Below are 27,840 nucleotides of genomic sequence, written 5' to 3' on the forward strand. Positions count from 1 at the left end.
CCCGGGGTTTTCCCGACAGCATGGGGCTGCCCCACAATGGGAAACCCCATTGACCAGCCAGTGAAACGGAGCAACCTGCCGGCGTGCTGAGCCATAAATCTGGCGGTGGGACGGAGAAGCCAGCCCATGATCTTTGGATCTTTCTATCCAAAGATCTTTCTATCTGTTAAAATCCAAAGTTAGTCAGAACAGAGTGGGAAGTGGAACTGCTCCATTTTTACCGCTCAGCTGCTTTGTACCCAAACAGAGGGTAGAGTTACAATACCACCTCCCTGCTAATCTCTGACTAGACAAATTCCGTAGGTTTATCTTCTGGTTTCATTTTGGGCTGAAACACTGTAAGAGTTTTGCCGAGAGGCAGTTTTGATCTTCCTGAAGCGATACATTTACTTGGAATATGCTGTGGATTGAACTGGGCAGTCCATGTTGCCTGACTTCACTTAGCCACAGTAAACCTCAGCCAATTCCAGTTGGTTCAAATCTCCAAAGGTTAACTCCCAACCAGGCACGATTACATTTTATTCACATTTGGAGGCTGGAAATGTTTGCTCCAGCACAATGTAGTCAACATTCACTGCAGCTAATTGAACTGATGTTGCATCAATTTGGATGAGCTTTTCAAACTCACCAAATTACAAATTCAAATTCCTCAATTAAGGGTTAAATATGACATTAGGACCCCAAAGAACAGTACAGCATGACACATTTTGATCTCTTGTCAAGTTGCATCCATCCCTTCTCTGTCATCCAAGTTCAGTGTCGGACGGGTTCCCTCGGTATCTTGGGTGTGGTGTCTGGGGGATGCAGCAAGGTGCCTTCCTTCTTCCCCTGGAAGTATGTAGACCCCCGATGACCATAAACTGCTTAAAAAAAGATAATGTCAAGGCTGATCTTTTGAGGTCCCCGCCACCAAGTCAATGGTTGCGGAAAATGGGAGTAACAGATATTTGCGCTGAGCAGGGCACATGGGGTTATTGATCATATTCACGTGGACGATAAACACCAGCATTGTCTGATTGGGGAGAAATACTTCATTACCTGATTGGACGATTTCTAACTTTATCAAACGGCCTTTTTAACAACCTCCAATATCTTTATGACGAATAGATCATAAAGTGTTCCAAGAATATTTACAAAACACTCTTCTTTATTTTATAGATAATTTATTGGGGGTATTTTCAAATATTTACAAAAACAGAAAGACTCACAAAACTATAACAAACAAACACCAATGTGATAAGGGGCGGAATTCTCCGACCCCCCGCAGGTTTGGGGAATCGCCCGAGGCCGGCGTAAATCCTGCCCCAGCAGTGGCCGGTATTCTCCGTCACCCGGGAATCGGTGGGAGCGGGAATCATGCCCCGCCGATCGGCGTGCCCCCCTCGGCGATTCTCCGGCCCGCGATGGGCCGAAGTCCCGCCGCTGACAGGCCTCTCCCACCGACGTGGTTTAAACCACCTCTGTGTCGGCAGGATTGGCAGCAAGAGCGGGCCCCCGGGGTCCTGGCCCACGATCGGGGCCCACCGATCGGCGGGCGGGCCAGTGCCGTGGGGTCACTCTTTTTCTTCCGCCACCGCCACGGCCTCCACCATGGCGGAGGCGGAAGAGAACCCCCCTACCACGCATGCGCCGGTGGTGACGTCAGCGCCACCAGAGCACCTGGGTCACTCGACACTCCAGAAATTGCTACCCAAGGGCTCGGTGTTACTTCCACTCACAAAACCTTTGACAATACTTCGGTTTCCCCCCCTCCAGGCCCCCAACGGCCTCGAACATGCCCAAAACATGTGAGTATGATTTTCTGGGGTCCCCGCACACTGCCCGCATTGATCCTCTGCCCCCGGGAAGAAGCGACCCATCCTAGCCATCAAGTGTGCCCTGTGCACCACCTCAAACTGTAAAAAATAAACTTTTAATGTAAGTAGAAGCCACTATTGGTAAACTGTTGTGTCTTCACAGTGTTTTTATTGGTTATTTACATTGGACTGGTAACAACCTTGTTACACCAGTATTTACACACATGACGCTAGAACAAGAACTAAAAAACAAAAGCGATCCATTGAGAATGTACAATACAGAATAATATGTGAATTGGGAATTCTGTACTTTGTTATATATAACTTGAGAACATATGTGCAGGTTTGGGGAAAAAGCAGACACCTAAGGTTTGCCGACAACCACACAGAGAACGATGACCTCCAGAATGTCTGACATATTGACTGTTGTTGTTGATTGATTGTTTATGTTGCTTATTGATATTGTTATACTGTTTATTGTTTGATACCTCCAAGACCAACAGACTCCATTTTGAATTCACCACGTAAATCATTACCCTCTTCCTATTCTTGTGCAAATATTCTTAAGTCTGCATCTATGTAACCACCCTTGACCAGACCCCAAGCAGTTGATGAGATATGGTTCAGGATCAATAATGGTTTGTTTAAAGTAAACAAGGTTTTTAGATTCAAGATACTTACTTCAAAGCCACAAGATTCTATAGGTTTGGAACAAGGATAAACTTTACTGTACAAGCCATGATGTAGAGATGCTGGCGTTGGACTGGGCTGAGCACAGTAACAAGTCTTACAACACCAGGTTAAAGTCCAACAGGTTTGTTTTGAAGCACTAGCTTTTGGAGCACAGCTCCTTCATCAGGTGAATCCTCACAGCTCCTTCACCTGCGGCAGGAGCTGTGCTCCAAAAGCTAGTGCTTTAAAACAAACCTGTTGGCCTTTAACCTGGTGTTGTAAGAGTTCTTACTTTACTATATAAGTTCAGGAAGATATACTTTGCAGTATCTATCTTATACTCGGACATTCAGGGTACGTATGAGGTACATGTGAATTAACAGGCAAATTGTGGTCAAAGACACACTACAGAATAAATACTAAATATAACCAAAACAGATTCCATAGATTTCTCAACAATCCACCCAGACATTCGCCACACTGAGTCAGCTAATCTCACTGAAACTTTGTCTCTCTCACAGAGGTTTCCAATCATCACCTTTGAAGATTCTGCCTTGAAATCCGCTCCAAAAATAATTTCAACATGAACAGATTCAATGAGATGGCTCACTTCACAGGTTTTCAATCTCGCCTTCCAAGATTCTATTCCACTGAGTTTCCGAGTACACTCAAGCATTTACATGTTAGCACAATTTCAGCTCTTCAGCCTTGGGAAGCAGAACACCCCTGTTCCAAAAGGTTATATTTTCACCAACGACCAAGCAACATGGAGTCACCAACCCTTCTGGGATTTATGGGCCTTTTTCTGAGTCCTCTTTCATTATCAGGGTTTCCCCCAAGCCCACTTCGCTTCAAGCCTGCTCCTCGCAGCTCTTTCTTTAACTTGGAGCCTGTTTCTCTGCTCATTTCATTTTTCTTACTGACCGACTCAAACTACTGACCTTTGAACTGATCTGGTGACTTATCAAAACACTCCAAGAGGATCCTGCTTTTGTTACTAGGCAGGAATATATGTAACAAGCATTGGTCTAGCCTATACTTTATTTGTTACAATCTCCACAGACTTCAAACTTACAGGGCACACAGAGTCACAGAATGAATGGATTTTATAACAATTTGAACATATTGGCCACTGTTTCTAGACCAACCATTTGGAACAATAGTACACCCTTTCATCAGATATTTCTAAGGAAAACTGCAGTGTTCAAATGCTTGGAGTGTTACCAATGTTGTAGCCCACAGCAGCATGAACCAATTTGTGCACAATGGACCTTTAAGTGAACATGAAGATCATTGACATGCAAATCTGATGCATATAAATTTAAAACTTTGCATAATCAACAGGAGTTGGCACATACAATTCCTGCCCCATTACCTTTTTTTAATATTGCTTATTTTTTGTGCTTTACCTGGGACTTTGAAATGTTGTCACTATCTGTAAAGCCCAAATTTCTCCCAATTTTATTATCTTCACTGTTTGTCGAAAACCGGCCATGGCCACATGGTTACATCACTATGGTCCCTCAATGGCACCACTTCTCCAGTGTATATACTTTTTCTTTATTCGTTTCTGGGATGTGATCGTCACTGATTGGTCAGCATTTATTGCCCATCCCTCAGGGCATTTTAAGAGTCAACCACATTGTTGTGGGTCTGGAGACGCATGTAGGCCAAACCGGGTAAGGATGACAGATTTCCTTCCCTAAAGGACATTAGTGAACTAGATGGGTTCTAACGACAATTGACAATGGTTTCATGGTCATCTTTCGACTTTTTTAAATTCCAGATTATTACTGAATTCCAATTTCACCATCTGCCCTGATGGGATTTGAACCAGGGTCCCCAAAACATTACCCTGGGTCCCTGGATTATTAGCCCAGTGACAATACCACTACACCACTGCCTTGCCAATATCAGCACCTGTAGCAGCACCAACAATTAGCCCTATCCATTGCAATGAGAGCCAGAAGAAAATCCTAGAACTCCATTACTTCCCCAGGTGCATCACACACATTGCCCCTTATCAGTGCCCACCAAGCTTATTCAGTGATATGAGAGCAGATATGCTGAAGATGGGAGAATCAAATTCAAGTTTAGGAGATGATTGGAAGGGTGGGAAGAAACAACAAATGTATTGTATTCTCACAGTACTTTTGTACTGGAATTCATGCCCCATTCATAGCCAATGGGAAATTGTGGCCTGGAAAGTACAAAACAAATTAATGATCTGTTATGAGATTTCTCCTTGTCTAAAAATGTTTTCCAATTGTCACCATATGCCAACACATATAAAATGCTCTGAAACTTATGTCTATGGAAAAAAACATATAAAAATAAATTAATTGAGAAATCTTTGCTCAAATTCAACAACATATATTTTCATGAGCATCGGCAACCAAAGCTTATACACCTGTAAACTCTACTGAAGTGGTCCCAGAAATTCATTCAGGAAGTCCTGCCCTCATCTCTGACAGATCCAATTATTGCTGGTCGGGCAAAGAGGTGGGGCATGACTCATACACGAGGGGCACTCAAACTCAGCTGGGTCATTTGAACTCAGTGCTGAATTCAAACAGATCCCATTTTCTCTGCAGCATGGGCCTTATCCCACAGTGTGGGAGTCACAAATCTTTAGAGTACACATAAATGCTCCTGAAGGGCAGATAAAGTCTGTAAAACTGTGATGTTATTTAAGTCCTTTAAAAATAAAAACTAACCTGCCTGGATCAATAGATTTTTTTTTTAAATTCAAGCTTTAAGTTATTGAAATCCTCAGCCGTTTAAACGTTTTTAAAATGCTGTCTGTGTCAGTGAGTGCTGTAAATAATCTGGGGCAGGATTCTCCATTGTCTGATTCCGATATGGTAATCGGCGATTGGGAGGAGAATCCTTTTCGACACCCAAATCAGGGCGACACTGGTTTGAAACCGGATTTTGAGTCAACGCCCCTCCAAAATGGCGCCATTGTTTCACCCACCATTGGAAAGGCGTTGCCGTGTCCTCAGAAGGTCCTCCCCGATGCTCCACCCCCGATGGGCCGAGTTCCCAATCATGCGGTTGACGTGTGGTCTGAGTATCGGGAACCCAGCATGGCGGCTGCAGACTGTGTCCAGCGCCTCCACCGTCAGACGGGAACCGTGCTGCTGGCCGAGGAGGGCTTCCACGAGGGTTGCAGGGACTGAAGGGGGTGGCCTGTTGGGCCATATTTGGCAGGTCGGGTCCGCGCATGGCCGTCGCCATGTTGAACAGCACGACCGCTGTAGGTTGTCGCCATGTGCGGCCATGGACCCGGCCATTCTCCGGCCATTTTTGGCACGTGAGACGGGAGTTTTACCCGGTGCCGCTACTAGCCCCTCATCGGTCCCGGAATCGGTGAGGATTCGGCGCCGATTTTGCGGTCGTAAAATGCCTGGGCATTCCTCATTTCAGTCGGCACTTAGCCGCTGAAATGGAGAATCCAGCCCCAGGTCCAGCAATGACAATAGCTGTTTGTTGGCAATAACCCAATTGTAAGACATTATTAATGCATGACTGCTTTCCAACCTGAGAATTGATATTGGAAAACAGAGAAATGGCAGAGGCATTAGAAAACTTGCAAACTAATTTATACTCAAGAGGTGATAACCTCTTAAACTTAAAACAATCATGAGCACCAGTAAAAAGGTGCCAGAATAATGGTTAGCCCTAAAGGCTGACAAATAAATAGGATTAGGCCTGCATCTTAGAGTCTTAAAATAGGGTTGCACAAATAATAGAGGCACTGGTTATATTTTTCCGAAATTCTTTAGCTTCTGGAACAGTTTTGCAGATTTGAAAATAACTAATATAACTCCCTGGGCAGGATTATTCGACTTCCCGCCGGGTCAGAGAATCCCGGGGAGCGGCGCAAATCCCGCCCCAATGCCAGTTGCTGTATTCTCTAGCGCCGTTTTTCGGGCGGGGGCGGGATTCACGCCACACCAGTCGGGGTCCGTTGACAGCGCCCCCCCCCCCGCCGGCAATTCTCCGGGCCCCGACGGGCCAAGCAGCCATCCGTATTTGGCCAGTCCCGCCAACGTGAATCACTCAACTCACATACCAGCGGGACCTGGCAGGTAAGTCAGTGGGGGTGGTCCTCGGTGGAGCGCAGAGGATCCAACCCTGGGGAGGGCCCAACGGTGGCCTGTCCCACGATCGGGGCACACCGATCTGCAGGCGGACCTGTTCCATGGGGGCACTTCTTCCGTCCGTGTCGGCCCCTGTAGGGCTCTGCCATGGCCGGTGCAGAAAAGAGAACGCCCCTGCGCTTGCGCCAAAATACTCCAAACGGTCTGCGCATGCGCGGAACCACACTGGCGCTGTCCCTTCGCCGCCAGCTGGAGCGGCGCCAACCCTTCCGGCGTCCACTTAGCCCCCAAAAGTGCAGAGAATTCCGCACTTTCGGGGGCTGTTGACGCCGGAGTGGTTGTTGCCGGTTCTCCCGCCGGTGTGGGCCAGAAGGGAGAATCCCGCTGCTTAATTCAAGAAAAGAGGCAGGCAGAAAGCAGGAAACTATAGGCCAGTTAGTCTAACTCCTGTATTAGGGAAAGTGCGAAAATTAAGGAGGTCATAGCAGAAAATCACAATGCGATCAGGCAGAGCCAACATGGCTTTATGAAAGGGAAATTGTGCTTAACTAATCTATTAGAGTTGTGAGACAAAGTAACATTTCAGGTTGATAAAGGAGAACGCTTGGATTTTCAAAAGACAATTGATAAAAAACCATATCAACGCATACTGTACCAGATAAGAGCACACAGTGAGGCAGATAAATTTTACAAAGCTGAAAGGTGACCTTGCGAAAGTGGACTGTTCAGAACTACTTCAAGGAAAATCAGTGACAGATCAGTGGAAGGCATTTAAAAATGGGATTCTGCAGGCACAGTGTAGACATGTCTCCACAAGGCAAAAGAGAAGTACTGCCATATATTGAACCCCTGGTTATCTAGAAGCATACATGGTAAGATAAAGCAGAAAAGGAAAGCTTATAACAGTCACAAAAACCTTAAACTGCAGAAAGCCAAGAGGAGTATAGAAAGTACAGGGCTGAAGTAAAAAAGGTGATAAGGAGAGGAAAGAGAGGATAGAAAAATATATTGGCAGGTAAAATCAAAGAAAACCCAAAGATGTTTTCCCAGTGCAAGATAGGCAAGAGAATTACTAAGGGAAGTATGAGCCTATCAGATATGTACATGGTAACTTATGTGCTGACACTGAAGATGTGAGCAGAGTTCTCAATTAATACTTTTGGTGTGATCTTGAGCCTGCACTCGCCGTCTGCAGGATCGATGGCATGGGCGGAAAATCTCATGAGAATCAGGAAACACAATTCTCGCGGAGAGATCACGTTTCACCATCATCTTCTCAAGGAGAATTAGGAATGGGCAATAAATACTGGCCTCGCCAATTACGCCCACATCCTGGAAATGATTTTTTTTTAAAACCTCGGCTCTTTGGTGAATCAAATTGAAGAGTCTTCACTAAGACACTCAGGGCACAATTGTAACTGCGCAAGAAGGTTTTGTGTGAGTTACAATGTTGCCTACGGAGTCTAACCTCTAAGTATATGGAAAGAAGTTTCAGTTAGATTTAAATGATGTACAGAAAACAAATTAATATTGGGAAACATAAACAGAATTAAGTGAGAGCTGAATAAAAAGACCAGACAGAAAAGTAAAAAATGCATTTTTTTGAAGTGTCTGACACTGATGAAGTTCTGAAGGAATGTACTCCAAATTTCTAAAATTGAATTTTCAATGTCACTATTTACCACTTAATGCACTGTTAAAAATTCGCTTACTCCTCAATGCACCAACTCGCACATTTATTCTGCTGTGTTTAGTAAGAAAATAATAGTCAAGTGTCCCGACATCACGCCATTGCATTGATTTCAGTGCTGAGTCCATTATACTGCAGAGGAGCAGGGTATCTGACAGCAACTTTCAGATTTCTAGATTTAATTGTTCACAGATACATAGAGACATCGAAGGTAGGAGCAGGAGGAGACCTCTTGGCCCTTCCAGCCTGCTCCACCATTTATCACGATCATGGCTGATCATCCAACTTAATACCCTAATCCTGCTTTCTCTCCATAGTCTTTGATCCCATTCTCCCCAAGTACTATATCTAGCCTCCTCTTGAATATATTCAATGTTCTGGCATCAATTATTTCCTACGGTAATGAATTCCACATGCTCACCAGTCTTTGGGTGAAGAAATGTCTCCTCATCTCTGTCCGAAATGGTTTACCCTAAGTCCTCAGACTGTGACCCCTGGTTCTGAACATACCCATCATTGGGAACATCTTCCTTGTCTAGTCCTGTTAGAATTTTATAAGTCTTTATGAGATTCCCCCCTCATTCTTCTGAACTCCAGCGAGAACAGTCCTAACCTAGTCACTCTCTCCTCATATGACAGTCCCACCATCCCTGGAATCAGTCTGGTCCATCCCTGGAATCAGTCTGTTTATGCAAATGCCTGAAGTTGCTGGTCTATTTACTCTTTCATAAGGGTTAAGAGGGGACTTAAGATGATCAGAGGATTAGATAGGGTGGACAGTGAGAGCCTTTTTCCTCGGATGGTGATGGCTCGCATGAGGGGACATAGTTTTAAATTGAGGGGAGATAGATATGGGACAGATGTCAAAGGTAGGTTCTTTACTCAGAGAGTAGTAAGGGTGTGGAATGCCCTGCCTGCAACAGTAGTGGACTCGCCAACATTAAGGACATTTAAATGGTCATTGGATAAACATATGGATGATAATGGAATAGTGTAGATGGGCTTTAGATTGGTTTCATAGGTTGGCACAACATCGAGGGCCGAAGGGCCTGTACTGCGCTGTAATGTTCTATTGTCTATTGTCTATTAAGATTGCAAAACTTTTCGGTCAATATTAGTACTTTCCTACACACAAGTGAGAATCAAGTTGACGTTAAGATTAAAAAAGAAATTACAGATTGATGTTTTTATTTTGTTTGTTGGATTATATCTGCAGTCTACATTTGTGAGTAAGATTTAAATTCTGAACTATGTTTCAATAATTCAACAATTATCTGTGCATTTTTACATTTTTATTCATCAGGTATAGAGAACGATGAAGAAATCAAGCAGTTGGATGAAGAAATTAAAGAATTAAATGAATCTAATTCCCAGGTGGAAGCAGACATGATCAAGCTTAGAACCCAGGTAGCATGTCTAAAAAATTCAGCGTTGTGTGTATGTCCAGAAAGTCATCCAGCCCTTCTGGTGAAAGGTGCTGTGTATTATATTTAATATAAAACTTATCTAGCAAAGAATTAAATCAGGTCCAGTTTTTTGGGCCTCCAACATGAACCCATTCCTCCGCGCCCATCTCCCACAATCTTGGAGTTCCATATAACCAGAGTCCATCAGTGCACCCCCAACTAGTGATATCCAGCCCCTGCCAAAGTGAATTGAAATGGTCTGAAAAAATCATGCACAAACCAGAGGCAGAACTAGGAATCTGGTTAAAAATCTGGCGTCAGTTCCTGCCTACTGCCACTGGTTTGTTGGCAATATTATCCATATTACTGATACACTTGACCTATTTATACACTGACATATGCTGTGGTAACACAGGTTAGTGGACTAAAATGGTCACTGCAGAGTGTGATTGAAACTAGCAACACCTGAACTGCACTACACTCCACTTCCTGGATCCAGGACAGAATTCTGCTCCTGGTCGGTTAACCTTTCGATGTTTTGTCACTGTGATTAGGAGAATTAGCTTTCTTAAACTATTGCCTAAGTTTATTTTTTCTAACTGCTTAATAAAGTCAACAAAAGCAACAGAGCCCTTTTAAAACCCAGTATGACTCCGTGTTGGAACTAAACTAATGGGGCGACAAACCGAAGTAATAAGAATTAGGGTCACTGAAGTGATCACATCAGGTCAGAGCCTGGCCTGAGAGTTATACTGTCACTTTCGTGTTGTTGAAAAGAGGAATCTGCTTCACAGTGACATAAAAGTGACAGCATAACTACGTCATCAGTAGGTTAGTGGATTAGCCCAAGTGAACACTACTACCATTCCCATTAAATTGTCTCCTTGCATATTTAGTCCCCAAGTCACTATAAAGCTCACTCACAATCATATTGTATTGTTTATGTTGCATACTGTGGAACTATGTGTGATGAAGTGTTGTAGCCAAAACAGGAGTCTCAAAGTACTCTTCAGATTAAATTCTCTATCGTAAATTTCTTGAATATTCTATGATAGAAAACATTTATTCATTTATATTTTCCCTTCTTTAGGTCCCCCACACCATGCATCAATCCCTGGCTGAGAGGGGGGTAGGTGATCTGCTGTCTTTGCCACTTTGTAACAGGCTACTCAGAGCTCTTCCGGAGTGTCCCAGGTTGACTTGCATGATGGCGTTTTAAGTCTGAGCCGGTGGGAAAGCATCTGCTGGCCTTTGCTCTGCAATTCTCACAGTTACCTGGCTGAGATCACCAGATGTGAACCCACTTACTACCACTCAGCAGTTTAGTGAATTACCAAACCTGCACCAAATGCATATTCTTATCAATATTTAGAAAATCTGCTAAAAAGAAGGAAAGGTGGGTTTTTTTAATTTACAAGGAATAAAGAACTTCTCAGTGGTTAGGATAATCTTCAATGTACAAAGCTTACGAGGCCACCAACAAACAATGATGTACATTCACAATTCTCCAACCATCCTTTCCCCAACCAACCCACCCCCCACCCACCCCGCCACTCCCCATTACTGTGTTTCATAGAAAAACAAATGAGTTACTATTTCTGTACAACCTGGGACTGGATGCAGCATTATCAGCCCATCAGCATTGCCAGACAAAGTAGATATATCAAAACATTGGATAATGATGAATGGGATGTTCGAGCTGCCAAATTACCATTGATTAGATTCCACTACTAAACTATCTGAAATTGAATCTCTTCCATTGGACTACTCATTAATTAGGCTCCAGCCACACTTTAGTACTCTTCTGTTGGGAAGCTGATGGCCTGATTTTCACAAAGCTGGCATAGACACAAGCTTTGAAATTACTGTTGGTGATATTAGCAGATCAACATTTAACATGTAGGTATGATGTTCCTTTGACTATTATCTTAGCATGGGCATTAATCTTTTTATTGCAAGTGGATTAATGCAACTGATAGAATATTGGACAGAGGAATGTCATAGCGAGGGGTTAATATTGCCAACACTTATTTCCAGGCTATGGAAGAGCAGTTTTTAAATGACCGGTCGCTCCACACACAAAAACAAGTCAAGAACTTATGAATTAATCCAAGATTCAATTCACCTTGGCCTACACAGTATAAAAATTAGCATATGAGCATTTAATACATTTACATGCAATTCCTTTATTCACAATTCTAATGAAGATGTACAATCATTCACAGTAAAGGAATTGTACAGGAGCATGCAAAGCATTCATACACTAATCTTCAGAATTTCAAGGCCTTTGGCATCTGAATTTGGTATGGAACTTTTCCCTACCTTTCTTTCAAAATTGATACTTTCCAAATTACTTATTAGCACTGCACATTTTACTTTTGGATTTGTAACTGTATTTTGGGGGATTAGATAACTGGCATTGGATACTTTCTTTTTAAAATTTGTAAGTGGTTTTGTATGCTTTATCTTTAAGATTCCTAAATGATAATATGTGCGTTACCTTTAGGATTAGTAATTGGCGTTGTATGCTTTTCCTTTTAAAGTTGCAAATTGGTGTTGTATGCTTCGTTTTGCAGATCACAACTATGGAAAATAACTTAAAAACGATAGAAGAAGAAAACAAAGCAATTGAACAACAGAATGAGTCCCTTCTGCACGAGTTGGCCAATCTCAGTCAGTCTCTGATCCATAGCTTGGCCAACATCCAATTACCACACATGGTAATGGCTAAAATACAAATATTCATTTATCAAAACTATGGCATGACAGAACTCAATCCTTTTACAGATTATTTCAGTGTGTCTTGAAGCAATATCTTGTCCAATGTGTTTAAATTCAACAAAGCAATACATCCATAAGAATTCTTATATGCCAGAGAAAGTGCCTTTTTCTGAGGGATAATGGGTGATTTAAACCCCAAAAAGGTTTTCGGTGAGACAAGTATGAAATGCTGGGCTGGAGCATTTTAGCCTCCATGCCTCATTTAAATGCCTTCTGGCCACTTCCTGCTTTTGGTAAGAAGTGGGCAAGACTGAGGAACAGTGGAGAACCTTCCAAGCGATTTTTCATAGTGCTCAGCAAAGGTTTATACCAACAAAAAGGAAGGATGGTAGAAAGAGAGAAAATCGACCGTGGATATCTGAGGAAATAAGGGAGAGTATCAAATTGAAGGAAAAAGCATACAAAGTGGGAAAGATTAGTGGGAGACTAGAGGACTGGGAAATCTTTAGAGGGCAACAGGAAGCTAATAAAATAGCTATAAAGAAGAGTAAGATAGAGTAAACTTGCTCAGAATATAAAGACAGATAGTGAAAATTTCTACAAATATATAAAATAAAAAAGAGTGGCTAAGGTAAATATTGGTCATTTAGAGGATGAGAAGGGAGTTTTAATAATGGGGGATGAGGAAATGGCTGAGGAACTGAACAGGTTTTTTGGGTCGGTCTTCACAGTGGAAGACATAAATAATATGCCAGCGACTGATAGAAATGAGGCTATGACAGGTAAGGACCTTGAGAGGATTGCTATCACTAAGGAAGTAGTGATGGGCAAGCTAATGGGGCTAAAGGTATTCAAGTCTCCTGGCCCTGATGGAATGCATCCCAGAGTACTAAAAGAGATGGCTAGGGAAATTGCAAATGCACTAGTGATAATTTACCAAAATTCACAAGACTCTGGGGTGGTCCCAGCGGATTGGAAATTAGCAAACGTGACACCACTGTTTAAAAAAGGAGGTAAGGCAGAGAGCTGGTAATTATAGGCCAGTGAGCTTAATTTCGGTAGTGGGGAAGATGCTGGAATCTATCATCAAGGAAGAAATAGCAACGCATTTGGATAGAAATTGTCCCATTGGGCAGATGCAGCCTGCGTTCATGAGGGGCAGGTCGTGCCTAACTAATTTAGTGGAATTTTTTGAGGACATTACCAGTGCGGTAGATAACGGGGAGCCAATGGATGTGGTATATCTGGATTTCCAGAAAGCCTTTGACAAGATGCCACACAAAAGGTTGCTGCATAAGATAAAGCTGCATGGCATTAAGGGTAAAGTAGTAGCATGGATAGAGGATTGGTTAATTAATAGAAAGCAAAGAGTGGGGATTAATGGGTGTTTCTCTGGTTGGCAATCAGTAGCTAGTGGTGTCCCTTAGGGATCAGTGCTGTCCCACAATTGTTCACAATTTACATAGATGATTTGGAGTTGGGGACCAAGGGCAATGTGTCCAAGTTTGCAGACGACACTAAGATGAGTGGTAAAGCGAAAAGTACAGAGGATATTGGAAGTCTGCAGAGGGTTTGGATAGGTTAAGTGAATGGGCTAGGGTCTGGCAGATGGAATACAATGTTGACAAATGTGAGGTTATCCATTTTAGTAGGAATAACAGCAAACAGGATTATTATTTAAATAATATATTAAAACATGCTGCTGTGCAGAGAGACCTGGGTGTGCTCGTGCATGAGTTGCAAAAAGTTGGTTTACAGGTGCAACAGGTGATTAAGAAGACAAATGGAATTTTGGCCTTCATTGCTAGAGGGATGGAGTTTAAGACTAGGGAGGTCATGCTGCAATTTTATAAGGTGTTAGTGAGGCCAGACCTGGAGTATTGTGTTCCGTTTTGGTCTCCTTACTTCAGAAAGGACATACTGGCACTGGAGGGTGTGCAGAGGAGATTCACTAGGTTAATCCCAGAGCTGAAGGGTTTGCATTACGAGGAGAGGTTGAGTAGACTGGGACTGTATTCGTTGGAATTTAGAAGGATGAGGGGGGATCTTATAGAAACATATAAAATTATGAAGGGAATACATAGGATAGATGCGGGCAGGTTGTTTCCACTGGCGGGTGACAGCAGAACTAGGGGGCATAGCCTCAAAATAAGGGGAAGTAGATTTAGGACTGAGTTTAGGAGGAACTTCTTCATCCAAAGGGTTGTGAATCTATGGAATTCCTTGCCCAGTGAAGCAGTAGAGGCTCCTTCATTAAATGTTTTTAAGAAAAAGATAGATAGCTTTTTGAAGAATAAAGGGATTAAGGGTTATGGTGTTCAGGCTGGAAAGTAGAGCTGAGTCCACAAAAGATCAGCCATGATCTCATTGAATGACGGAGTAGGCTCGAGCGGCCAGATGGCCTTCTCCTGCTCCTAGTTCTTACGTTCTTAAGCCTGACTGACTGACCGACAGCATGGGAAGATCTGGCAGCAAGGTAAAGAGCTGGTGCAGCATATTTTGAGAAGTTTTCAAGGGTTGGAGAGGGGTGACCAGGTATTGGAGACCACAGTTCACCTTGTGCTCCTCCTGGTGTCAAAAATGAAAGTTTCGCATTTCCCTTGGAATGCTTCAGTCCGCAGACCTGCCTCATCTGATGGGAAAGCCATAGGGTATCTGCAATCAGGTTGCAACAGAAATGCAACTGGGATTATTTTAATGCAATAGGAGCCTAATCTCCATAAATTAATGTGGCCCCCTCCTGTTTTTGCCCACAGAGCACTTCAGGTTAAAATTGAAAATGGTTGGCGCAGTGGTTAGCACTGATGCCTCATGGCGCTGAGGACTCAGGTTCAATCCCGGCTCTGGGTCACTGTGTGAAGTTTGCACATTCGTCCCGTGTCTGAGAGGGTCTCACCCTCACAACCCAAAAAAGATGTGCAGGGAAGCCACGCTAAATTGACCCTTAATTGGAAAAAAACAATTGGGTACTCTAAATTTATTTTTTTAAATTGAAAATGGTACAAAAGGGTCAAGTTGCCTGCAGATAAGTAACCTGCTCATTAGTAACGGTCATGGTTTCATAACGGAGTCACTCAAATGTCTCTGAGCAGAAAAAAACAACTGATTGTAATTATTCTGATGAACCATTCATGTCTCTGTCGTGCCTTTTCTCTGTGGCTAGAGATGTGAGCTAGAACTTTCTGGCCATTCACACCCGCAAGATCTTCCGTTCCTGCTGATGGTACACCACCGCCACAAATTTCACAGCGGCGAGGAGTGCATTCAACAGGAAACCCTGTTGACAATGGCGAGGCCAGAAGATCCAGCCGCCACCCAATAGCGGACCACTTCCTGTCTCCGTCTGTTTTGCAGCGGATTGCACAGTAACTCCCGCCGACCTTCTTGGTTACTGCTATATTTTTTCTGACTTGGAGGCTTGCATTTCATTTGGCTCGGTGTTATTCATGTTAGGGCTGATCCTCCCCTACTTAACTAGAAAAGATCCCAGAGGTCACAAAGGACTTCAAAGAAGACAATGGGACTATCGAGACCTACACAAGTAGGGACATATGTTCAGATAGAAATATTTAAAAATGTAAATTCCATTGAAACTTTCACCCAAATGCTGTTGGAAAATCTATTGGGTATACCAAAATAAGAAAAGCGTTGGTTCAGAATGTACTTTCTGTCACTTAATTCTGGTAACCTGCGTTCAGGTTTTTAAGGGTTAAGATTGTGTCTGTGCCACATCCTTCGAGCCATAATGGCTACCATTGTAATCATGTGAATCTGCAATCCCAACAAAGATCATGGCTGATAGGTAGCACATATTGGAATGCCCAACAACATATGGAAGTGCACAACTGAAGAGTGAATATGCATGTCCACAAGGCGCTTGTTCCTTGACAAAGCATGGGTTCAGAAAATAACCAAAGGTATGACACTAAAGGCTAAAATAGGGCCAACTGGATTTTTAACACAATCATTTCCAAAGGTCAGCACTGACCAATGCATAAACATTCAAACATATGAATTATGGGCAGGAGCCATTCGAGCTTGCCTGCATCATTCCATAATACTATAATCTGCTTGTGGCCTCAACTCCACATTGGCCTACCTCCGATAACCTATATAAAAAATGGGTTGATGAAAACCTGAATGTGTCTGAGCTCACTAGGAGTGGCACTTGGCTGCTGCCAGCTTGGGTAGAGTGCTCCTTCTGAGTCCAGAAAAATATCCACTATCCTGCTGCCACCCCAGGTGAGGCTTGCCCTTGAAATTGCCTGTCATATGCCCAAAACTAAAATCGTGCCCTATGGAATTTAAGAGTGCAGGAGTTGGCATGTGGAAATATACTGGAGCAAAATGTTGAAGCTCTGCAGTAGAACAGCGCTTCCTCAATTGAAACATTAAACACATTTGTAAATCAGTAAGGTATGCACATTGATACCACTTTGTGTAGTGCACATATGTGTCCAGAGAAACCAGAAATATCAAAGACAATCTTTAGCAGCAAAATTTAAAATGTGAGTCCAAAATTAGCCGTGGCCACAGCAAAAGTAATTCCTGCCTGAGGGGGGACAATGGAACAATAAGAAAAAAATAAACATCTTCGACATAACACTAACATTTGCCAATCTATAAGAGGTATAGTTGAACCGGACAAGCATCAAGATCCCAAGTGTGCTTATTTCAATTGGTGCTCAGCATATAATGGTCTTAAAGGACCCACATATTTCACTAACACAGCCTCATTTTGAGCCCCAAAATATCCCATTGGAATTACAGGTATTATTTATTTTAGTGACTAAATATCTGGGGCGGGATTCTCCGTCATGCCAGCTGGCCAATGGGATTTCCCGTTGTGTGCACCCATGCCATCGGGAAATCCCCGGGTGTGGGTGCGCTCCCGGTGCAATGGAGAATGCCTCCAATGAAGAATCCAGCCTCTGAGGTTTTTTTGATATTGAACCATCACTATATAGTTAATAAAATGTGAAAATATTACTTTCAATTTTTATTAAATTATTAATTTTGAAGTGGTAATTAATTTATTAGTTACCCAATAATTAGGATTAGAAGTCTTATCTGTTGGCATGTGAGGCCATGGATGGATATGTCTGAGGCTGTTTAGCACAGGGCTAAATCGCTGGCTTTGAAAGCAGACCAAGCAGGCCAGTAGCATGGTTCGATTCCCATAACAGCCTCCCCGAACAGGCGCCGGAATGTGGAGACTAGGGGCTTTTCACAGTAACTTCATTGAAGCCTACTTGTGACAATAAGCGATTTTCCATTCATTTCATATCATGCGAAGGAGTACTGACCAGAATGAACAAACGTAGGATGTGGTTTCAGATGTGAGATCAGATCGCTGTGCTGGAGTTTGATTTGAGCTACCTTTTAGGTCGATAAAAAACAGGAGCATCTTTTTCATCTGGGGTTAGGATAGAGCAGGTTGTACACGGTGCTCACAACTGAAAGAACAGATGTAATGTGGCAAATATATTTGATTCCACACTTTGGTTATGATCTTACATTCTTCCGCATTTTACAAGTGCCACAGAGTTTTGAAGTTCCTATAAAATGGCAAGTCTACGAAGATTTTTCAATTTAACCAACAGTAAAAGCACAAAATATGAGCTCACTTGGAAAGAAGTTCAGATGCAACACCCAGGCTCAAATTAGTCTTTGTTGTTTCTTGTTCAATTCATAAATTCAGTGTGAACATCCAGCATTGATAATCTAACACATGAGATCCAGATTATACTATGATATAGTCCAGAAAGGTTACAACGGGTTAGTGACAACTATGAACGTGAGTAGGCAATTCAGTCCCTCCGGCTCATCCTACCATTCCATTCTATCATGGTCGATCCATATCTCTACTCCATTTACCCACCTTTGTTCCATATCACTTGATATCTTTCAATAATACAAGCCTATCAATCTCCCAACATCCACAGGTAGGGTTACAAGTTCCAGATTTCCACTACCCGCAATGTGGAATATTGCTTCCTGATTTCATTTGCAAATGGCCAGCTGTACCTTTAAGATTATGCCCACGGTACCCAACTCTTTTTTTCCAATTAACGAACAATTTAGCGTGGTCAATTCACCTACCCTGCACATCTTTTTGGGTTATGGGGGTGAGACCAAACAGACACGGGTTGAATGTTCAAATGTTTGAATGTTCAATTTTCAAGGACAGTGATCCGGGGCTGGGATTGAACCTGAGTCCTCGGCGCCGTGATGCACCAGTGCTAACCACTGCATCATCATGCTGCTCTCGATTATGCTCTCTCTTAAGATGGTTCTAGATTTCCCAAAGGAAATATTTTCTGTGTACCTACCTGATTGGGTCACTTACTGATTTTTAAATACCTTCTATACATTGCTCCTCAATCTTATCAATTCAAACCAACACAAGCCAAGCTTATACAGTCTGTCCTCATAGGTGGACGTTCAATCCTTGACATAATTCTGGTAAATTTGTGCTGTACCTCCTCCGAGGCCAATATATCTTTCCTTTTTTTTTAAAATTTAGATTACCCAATTATTTTTTCCAATTAAGGGGCAATTTAGCGTGGCCAATACACCTACTCTGCACATTTTTGGGTTGTGGGGGCGAAACCCACGCAGACACGGGGAGAACGTGCAAACTCCACACGGACAGTGACCCAGAGCCGGGATCGAACCTGGGACCTCAGCGCCGTGAGGCGGTTGTGCTAACCACTAGGCCACCGTGCTGCACTCAATATATCTTTCCTGAGGTGCAACTTTGGCTCAGTTTATTTTCTGCAACAAATCATTTATTTATGACACATCAGCACCAAGCCCATGTTCGTGCTAAACATGGAAGTAGAAATTCCTTCCTGAGGTTTGAAGCTCAAGTCTGAAGCAAGGCTATGCACAATTGAAGCATCACTTCTTCACTTCTTGTATTTTGAACTCTTTGAGACCATTAGCATTTTTGACCATTAGCGTTTTTGATTATTTTATGTAGTGTGTGTTAGCTATCAGTACAAGAACAAAAATGCTGGAAAATCGCAGAAGATCAGGCAGCATCTGTGGAGAGAAACAGAGTTAACTTTTCGACCTTTCATTAGAACCTGAAACATTGAGCTAGATTTTCATGGAGCCAAAGAGATTCAACGGACCTTTAAAAATGGTGGCTAGGACCCAATTCTGAGATTCACAACCCTATTCCTAGCATTCACAATTTTCACCTGCATGGGCTAAGGGTGTGAGTCGCAAGCCTGCACCCTGCACTCGTGACCTGGCCATCTCAACAGCAGGGCTAGTCCCCCGCAATTTCCAGGAGTTAGGCCAGCTTTTCAAAGAGTCACGGTTCACAGCCCTTGAGAGGTGTCCTGAACCATAGTCTGAATAAGGGAACATTTTTAAAGACATGTTCAAAATGTATTACTCATGCCCTCCCCCCCCCCCCCCACCCCCACCCCCACCCCCCCACCGCGCCCCATCCCATCCCAAACCAAGCTATGCACCTCAATCCATTTTCCATAGTCCCTCATGTCCACAGTGTCAGGTTATGGCATTGCTAGCCCATTCAACCCATATACAGGACCAATGGAAGCATATGTGGGAAAGTTTTTAAAATAAAGCCCAGTCATTCATAAACTTCTACTTTCAAAAAAATGCATTTACTACAACCCTATAAAAGTATCAAACATTCAGATTTTTAAAGTCTCAATCGCAGCTGTTTAAACAGACTAATAGATGTCTGGACTCTGAGCCAAGCCTCATTATATATTCATATGTGCCCAAGGGAAAGCATTGATTCTTTACAGCTCTTTCCCCTTGATTTTTAAAAATTGTTCATGGGATGCGATGTTGCCGGCTAGACAAGCATGTGTTACCCACCCCTAATTGCCCTTGAGAAGATGGAGATGAGTGGCCTTCTTGAACTGCTGCAGGCCATGGGTGCGATTCTCCGCTTCCCCGCGGCATCGGGAAGGCCATTGTGAACGCGGCCGAGTTTCATGACGGCCTCGGAGGCCGCACCTCGCACCCTATTCACTCCCCCCCCCCAAGGGGGCTAGGAGCGGCGTGCTGTAACTCTCGGCCGCCGGGCCGAGAATGACGCGGGCGGCGCGCCTAATGACGTCAGCCGCGCATGCGCAAGTTGGCCGGCTCCAACCCGCGCATCCGCGGTTTCCGTCTTCCCCTCCGCTGCCCCGCAAGATGTGGCGGCTTGATCCTGTGGGGCGGTGGAGGGGAAAGAGTGCGTCCCTTGGAGACGCCGGCCCAACGATCGGTGGGCACCGATCGCGGGTCAGTCCCCTCCCGAGCACAGTCGTGATGCTCACTCCCCTCTTCGCCCCCCACAAGCCACAAACGAGCCTTTGGCGCCATGTTCTCGATGGCAGTGACCAGGTGTGGTTGCTGCCGGCGTGAACAGGTCGGGAACGTCAGGCCGCTCGGCCCATCCGGGCTGGTGAATCGCCGGTCGCCGTGGAAAACGGCGAGCGGCGATTCTCCGAGCCGGGGGGGGGGGGAGAATTGCGGGGGGTGCCAGGGCGGCGTGTCGTGATTCGCATGGCCCTCCCACCATTCTCCCACCCAGTGTGGGGAGCAGAGAATCGCGCCCCATGTGTTTTAGGTATATCCACAATGTTGTTAAGAATGGAGTTCCAAGATTTTGATCCTGCAACAGTGAAGGAACATTTGTGTAGTTCCAACTCAAGATGGTGTGTGGCAAAGGGCAGCACGGTGGTGCAGTGGTTAGCACTGCAGCCTCATGGCACCGAGGTCCCAAGTTCGATCCCGGCTCGGAGTCCCTGTCCGTGTGGAGTTTGCACATTCCCCCCGTATTTGCGCGGGTTTTACCTCCACTACCCAAGAACGATGTGCAGGGTAGGTGAATTGGTTTTGCTAAATTGCTCCTTAAATGGAAAAAAACTAATTGAGTGTTCTAAATTTTAAAAAAAAGATGGTGTATGGCTTGGAGGGGAAGTTTAAGGTGGTGTTCCTATGCAGCTACGGTTCATGGGTTTGGAAGGTGCTGTTGAAGGAATCCTGCACAGTATTTACAAAAATAAAGAGATGTTAAGTACTTGTAGTGTCTGTTACTGAGACTTTATAGGAAGGGATTATTGACAGTTTCATAGGGCTGTAGTAAAAACAGTTTTTTAAGCAATTGGAAGGTTATGAATGAATGATTATTTTTTAACAAGATTTTGCACACATGCTAATGTGACTAAAGGGTTTGTTGGTCCTGTTGAATGGACAAGGAAGCTCCAAAACTGGGCATGGAGTGTGTGGGGGCCATGGGGGTGGGTAGCAGGGCATGGTTTGGCATGGGAGGTTATGAGTGGTCAGTGGGGTTGGATAGAGGGGGCATAGGTTGTCATGGAGAGTATGGCCAACATTGGGGGGAGGTGGATGGAAAATAAGGCGGTATGGATGGGGCAAGGCGAGTATGTGTGGATTAGGAGGTGTAGCCACTCTGATGGCTGGAGAGTTGTTTTTTGTTTTATCAATTTCCTTGTAACGAATGAAATTGCAAAGCACAAGTCAGGTATTTTAACCAGCCCGTCTTGGCACCTGGCATCCCTGTGCTGCCTACAGACTCTTTCCGGGTGGCAGGTTTGCCCCAGTTATCATCTCCGTGCCCCCCCCCCCCCCCCCCTCCTCCACCTTGCTGACCTTCTAGCCAGTTTCTCCAAGGTAGGCAGGCTAAGCCAGGAAATTTCCTGATGCCCGCAGGTAGCCTCTAGAATGAAAATCTAGCCCATCTGTCCACAGATGCTGCCTAACCGGCTGACTTTTTCCAGAATTAATTGATTGTTCTTATTTCAGATTTCCAGCATCCCCAGTATGCGAAATCCAGAAACCTTTGCTCCTCCAGAGTTCCTCTCACTATATTCTGATTTGTCTATCTCAATCCACAGTGGATAAGCTCAGAGATGTGGAGGACTTTCGTGGCCCTGTTATGAGAGGAGCGAGGGTGTAAATTGATTTCGGCGGGACTGAAAAATCCCGCTCGCATAAGATTCAGCCCACCATTTTGCTCATTTACTTTGAAAACTCAGAGTACCTCTTGAATACAGGGCTGATGGCTGCACATTAAATGCCTAATTTTCTAAAGTCTATTTTCATATTGTTAAAGAATTAAACCTGTAAATCATGCTGTGCAGTAGAAGTAACTAAATGTGTCTCTCTTTGTTACGAATTCATTATCCTAATGGACATGATATGCCCTTTAAATAAGTGCCTTAAGGAGTTAAAATAGCTGAAGGTTACTACATGGAAATGGTTGTGTTATCAAATGTTTTTCACCGTAATCAGGATACAGTCTTCTCAAAGTTAAACTTGCATTACCTCTGTGTTCTAAACTCACTCAGGTCAGTTTGAGTTACTCCCACCATTAAATAGTTGAGCATCGTAAACTCAGTGTAGATATGGGTATTCCTGGTCTATACTGCTTAGTTACTCACTTCAGAACCTGTTTTATCCTTGCTAAAAAGTATATAATTTATGTTCCACAGAGTCGGGAGTGGGTAAGGAAGTCGTCGTAGACCCGAGGACCGTTGGCTGCTCTCTATTTTTGAGAGAGAGCTGACTGGTGGGTCACTAAACCTCAGACAAGGGGCAAGGCTGAGAAGGCGGGGCCTTCATGGATAACCTCAGCCGTTACAGGAATTGAACCTGTACAGTTGGCATTGCTCCGTCTCACGAACCATCCAGTCAACCAACTGAACAATGCATCAGTTGCTTTGTGCTTTTGCCTCTGGAACCTAAGTTTCAATCTAACTCAGATTGATATACTAAAAGTCACTTTTCTCACAGTAGTTTGAGTGCTAAATTAAATTAGTTTGAGCAGTCTTGCGTGGGTGCATGGCACAACATTTTTCAATTATTTGACGCTATGTCGAAAACATTGGCAATCACAAGCAATTTGAATGTACGGAATTAAAATGTCACATTGATACGATGGGGTGTTCTTCTGATGTCAAAGTAAAGGTCCATTTCACCTGATATTAACCTGATATAACCAGGAAAATGAAAAAGTACTCCCCAGCATGGGCAACACGTAGCTTGCTGAATACAAAATATAGATCTAAAGAATCAATAATGATGCAAGCAACTTTTATTGTTTCCTGATCTATTGTTTGTTAGAAAGCTTCACTATCTTTTACCATGGAATCCTGACTTTATATTCCTCTAATAGCTATGCTGCAGTTTGGCGACATGTTTAAATTGGCAAACAGAAAAGAGACACAAGTGCATCATTGCCTATAAAGATAAACTGGCATCTTAAAATTGAACATATAGGAATGAAACATAACTTTGTTTGATATTTTACTGTTGAGATACATTAATTAGACTGGCTGAAAATGTAACTAATCAGCCAAGGATTAAGTTGCACTACTTATTAGAGATGGTTTATTGTGTATATTACCTCCAGTGTCATATAAATGCAAGTTGTGCTGTACAAGCGCATTGGTGTGCAATACTTCAGTAAAAATTATTCATAATTGTTGCACAAGAGCGATTTTTTTCATAAGATGCCTGACAGTTGTATCTTTCATTGTGTAGGATCCAATAAATGAACAGAATTTTGATGCCTATGTGACAACATTAACGGACATGTACACGAATCAAGATCGATATCAGAGCCCAGAAAACAAGGCCCTGCTGGAAAACATAAAGCAAGCTGTAAAAGGAATCCAGGTCTAAGGACCTCTTCCTGGTTTAAAGAGAGATCTTGCTAGGATGCCTCACGTTTTTGCTGCTCTAATTTACCAGACAGTGTTGAATATCAAAACTTTATTTCTGTTACAAAAGGTGTTATGCGTAGGAGACTTCATAATGATTTTATGTCCTGCTTTGAAAATAGTAATTGCATTTAATATATAGTTTTTAAAAACATTCACATTTTGTACGTTTTCATATGAGATGACATAGTGTAATATGCCATGTAATGTTTATAGCTGCCAACGTATGCACTTTTTTTTGAGTGTATACTCTTGAATGGTTGACGGAACAAAAAAATGAATAGGATATGAATTCTTTCAAATGCTTTACAAAAAGGGAAGAATTTAATGTTACAAATTGAATTTGACAGATAACAGAAAGCTTGGGAGCATGTGAGCTATGATCTGACTATGTATCGCTATCACTTGGATACTCTGATTTTGTGTCTCATATGGGAGATTGTGTTTTACAGAATTAAAAAAAAACGAATTATGTGCATATTGTTTAATAGACAAGGATTGGTAGCAAAAATGCTCTAGTTTTGAACAACGCTTTAAAAATATTATGCGCTTTAGTTTTAAAAGGATTACAATTAGGTGGGGACACTCAAATGAAATTATTGTTTTGGGATTTTAGAACAGTGATTGAGATAATGAGTAGCTTTAAGATTGTTTTAGTTTAATGTTTGGTGAATTAGCCCTATGTCCTCACTATCCTGCATTACTCCTTGTTAAATTAGACCAGTGGGGGTTCATGGTACAAAGAACAAGTGAGGGCCCAGGGCTAAGCTCCAAGACAAGATAACTTGACAGAAAGATTACTTACACACTGCACTGATTGGTGTTGTGACTTCAGCAGCCTTCTAGGCCATAAGATGCTTACAGCAATGCACTTCAATGAACATAGGATGGCCACTGAATGCCACAGCACACTTTCTGTGAAGTTAATTTATCTTGAAGTTTACAGTACATGTTAATCTGTACTATGGGTCTCTGTAGAAGGAAATATGGGTTTTATACCTTATTAATAATTTCATCTGACTGGAAATTACAGGGTCACTGTCCCTAGAAACCTGCCAGTTCTACTTTGCACTTACCTTGTCCTATATCCACAGTGTAATAAGGTGTGCAATTGCTGATGTCATCAGTCACAAGACACAAGTCGCATGAATCTGAACAAATGAAACACAGAAGCCTGCGTGACCACCGTTGCGGCGATAGCCATAATGGAAACTATTGGGTACAATGCTGTCATAACAGGAAATATGATTCAATGTTCAATGTGAATACATAATCCCAGCAGCACTTTATTCGTAGTCCTTGTGCAAAACTTGCAAAGTTTTCCCAATGGACAAATTCTTAACTAGCTGGGAAAAGATTCTGTAATTACTCTGGGTCTGTGCGGCATTGAGCCTGCACGGTGCCCAATTCTGTTGTGCTATTAGTTGTAGCTGCCATGTTCAGAATTGCCTTTTTGAGAGCTAAAGCAAGGTGCTTGTCTTTCACCTTATGCCATATATATACATATATACTTGCCCTAGCCTCTTTTAGGGCTTTGTTCTTCATTGATTGCATATGCCTTTTTTTCCACTGCATTGTGTCTGCAGCTTCTATGCCAATATAGTAATGCTTTTAATAGAGTAAGAGCTAGTTTGACTTTTGGATTATTACTGTTCTCACCTATGTAAATGGAAAAGGGATTTTAAGCACAAATCTGCTGCTCATCTAATGTTGGTACATAATATCAAATCAAAACGTACCTGTGACTCCGACATAGTGAACACCGACGTGTCACATATTAGAATGCTAACATTTCATAAGAATTATTGCAGATTCGTCAGAGTTTATTTATAATAACTTATTGTTCATATTCATTTCTAAGTTAATTTAAGTGATATTCATTTATTAAGACAGGATTTTGTATAAACTATTTATTGTGCTCTCTGTGGAACTGAAGTTTGATTTATTTTTGTACAACACAGCATGGATTTGTTGACATTTTAATTTTGCTATAAATGTGTGAAATCACAAGTTGCTGTGATGATTCATTTTTAAATTGTGAACTTTGTACAATTTTGTCATGCTGGATGTTGACACATCTTACTATAAATAAAATTGTGTTGCCACATTTGTAGCACAGTGGTTCTCTGATCAGTGTTAACATTTTAACTTTATTGTATGTACTGGCAGCTGTGGCAAATAAATATTCAGCTAATATAATAAGTATTTCATGAACTCTGCCCTCTTATTGTCATACTTTTGCATGCCAGGCCTGATCAGGCATGGACCTCGCTGCATGCAATCGTGTAGTCTTGGGGCCTACTGGCCTTCCAGGTAGTTACACCCTTGATGTTACCTCTAAAAAAAACTCCAGGAGTTAGACGTGAGGACACAGAAATTAGTTAAAGGCCAGCCATAGCTCTTTTTTTTAATTGTAATGAAAATGGGATCATGGCAAACTAGTCTTGACTTGAAGTCAGCCTTCTCAGTGGGAAGTCAAATTGTCACTGGTCTAGTAATCCAGAGACACAAAGTAGTGCTCTGGGGATCCAGGTTCAAATCCCACCACTTGCAGATGGTGAAATTTGAGTTCAATAAAAAGTATGGAATTAAAAGTCTAATGATGACCATGAAAACCATTGTCGATTGTCTTAAAACCAAACTGGTTTACTAATGTCCTTTAGGGAGGGAAATCTGCTGTCCTTACTTGGTCTAGCCTACACGTGACTCTAGACCTACAGCAATGTGGTTGACTTTTAATTTCCCCCTTAAGGACAATTAGGGATAGGCAATAAATGCTGGCCCAGGTTGTTACGCCCATTTCCATTAACAATTTTCAAAAAATTAAATAAAGATAAATCTCCAAATTAGCATGTCTCTTCTCCAGCACAGCAGGTGGTTATATTGCCCTGGATATCTCTGGAGGCCTTGTATCACAGTCTGGCTGCGAGAGTCTATCATTTCTCTGTGAACCTTCCCTTTAACTGAAAGAGGGACAATCCCAAAGCAAATTTTTAAAAATGGTTTACTGAGAATACTTTCTATATTTTGCCAGCTTGTCATTTAAATACTGTAATGGAACATAATGTGCGTAATTATTCTGTTAGTGGTGAAGTGGTGAAGAAATGATGGACAACTTCCAGACCAATTGGAGGCTGGTTACTATGATAATTAAACCAGATGCTTAACGAATGTTGCAATGAGTCCTCGCTACCTTAAATTGTTTCATTGCTCTGTATGTGAACATTACAATTGTGTTCATCAAGTCACCCATAATATCCATGTTGTATTCAGCATTAGTTATGCACAAATGTAGCAGAGATTTTAAAATATATGAACATTCACATGAAGATAATGGCCATTAATTCCATCAAGCCAGTTATGCACCATTTAACCATTTATTCTCCTTGGAGAGGCAAGAAAAGAAATCAAGAGCTCTGAGAAAGATGAACAGGAGGGCTGGGTGGAGCAGCACAGGACATCAAAATAAAAAGCTGCTGACAAGAACCTGACTGGATAATTTTCTTTTTAGTTGGTTGCCATGATTTTCAATTTGGATGAAAATATAAAGTCAGTAGTAAGCATCTTCAGAGTGCAAAGGAAAATCAAGTATTTTTAAAATTTGATATTTTTAATTTTAATTTTTTTTTATGTAAAGAGCCATGATGTGGGCTACCAATACAACAGTGAGGAAAACAGGAAAGTAAAGACAACAGATGCATGGGGAGCTCGAGGTGCTTGATGGAATAC

At 42.5% G+C, this 27,840-nt stretch overlaps 1 protein-coding gene across 15 annotated transcripts in view; it reads left to right on the forward strand.

Annotated features, from left to right (window-relative positions):
* LOC119967604 (myelin transcription factor 1-like protein) overlaps nucleotides 1-26,316 on the forward strand; it is a 569,116-nt gene extending 542,800 nt beyond the window's left edge. For 11 of the 15 annotated variants that reach the window (XM_038800349.1, XM_038800344.1, XM_038800345.1 and 8 more), the window contains 4 exons: nucleotides 9,568-9,671; nucleotides 10,761-10,799; nucleotides 12,247-12,390; nucleotides 23,933-26,316. In XM_038800349.1, coding sequence (XP_038656277.1) covers nucleotides 9,568-9,671; nucleotides 10,761-10,799; nucleotides 12,247-12,390; nucleotides 23,933-24,073 — 428 coding nt within the window. In that variant the 3' untranslated portion in view covers nucleotides 24,074-26,316. The remainder of the gene's footprint in view (nucleotides 1-9,567; nucleotides 9,672-10,760; nucleotides 10,800-12,246; nucleotides 12,391-23,932) is intronic. The other 4 variants (XM_038800352.1, XM_038800354.1, XM_038800355.1 and 1 more) reach the window with 1 other exon arrangement.
* The last annotated feature ends 1,524 nt before the right edge of the window (nucleotides 26,317-27,840 follow it).

The sequence above is a fragment of the Scyliorhinus canicula genome, chromosome 6 (genome assembly GCF_902713615.1).
Source record: "Scyliorhinus canicula chromosome 6, sScyCan1.1, whole genome shotgun sequence".
Taxonomy (NCBI): domain Eukaryota; kingdom Metazoa; phylum Chordata; class Chondrichthyes; order Carcharhiniformes; family Scyliorhinidae; genus Scyliorhinus; species Scyliorhinus canicula.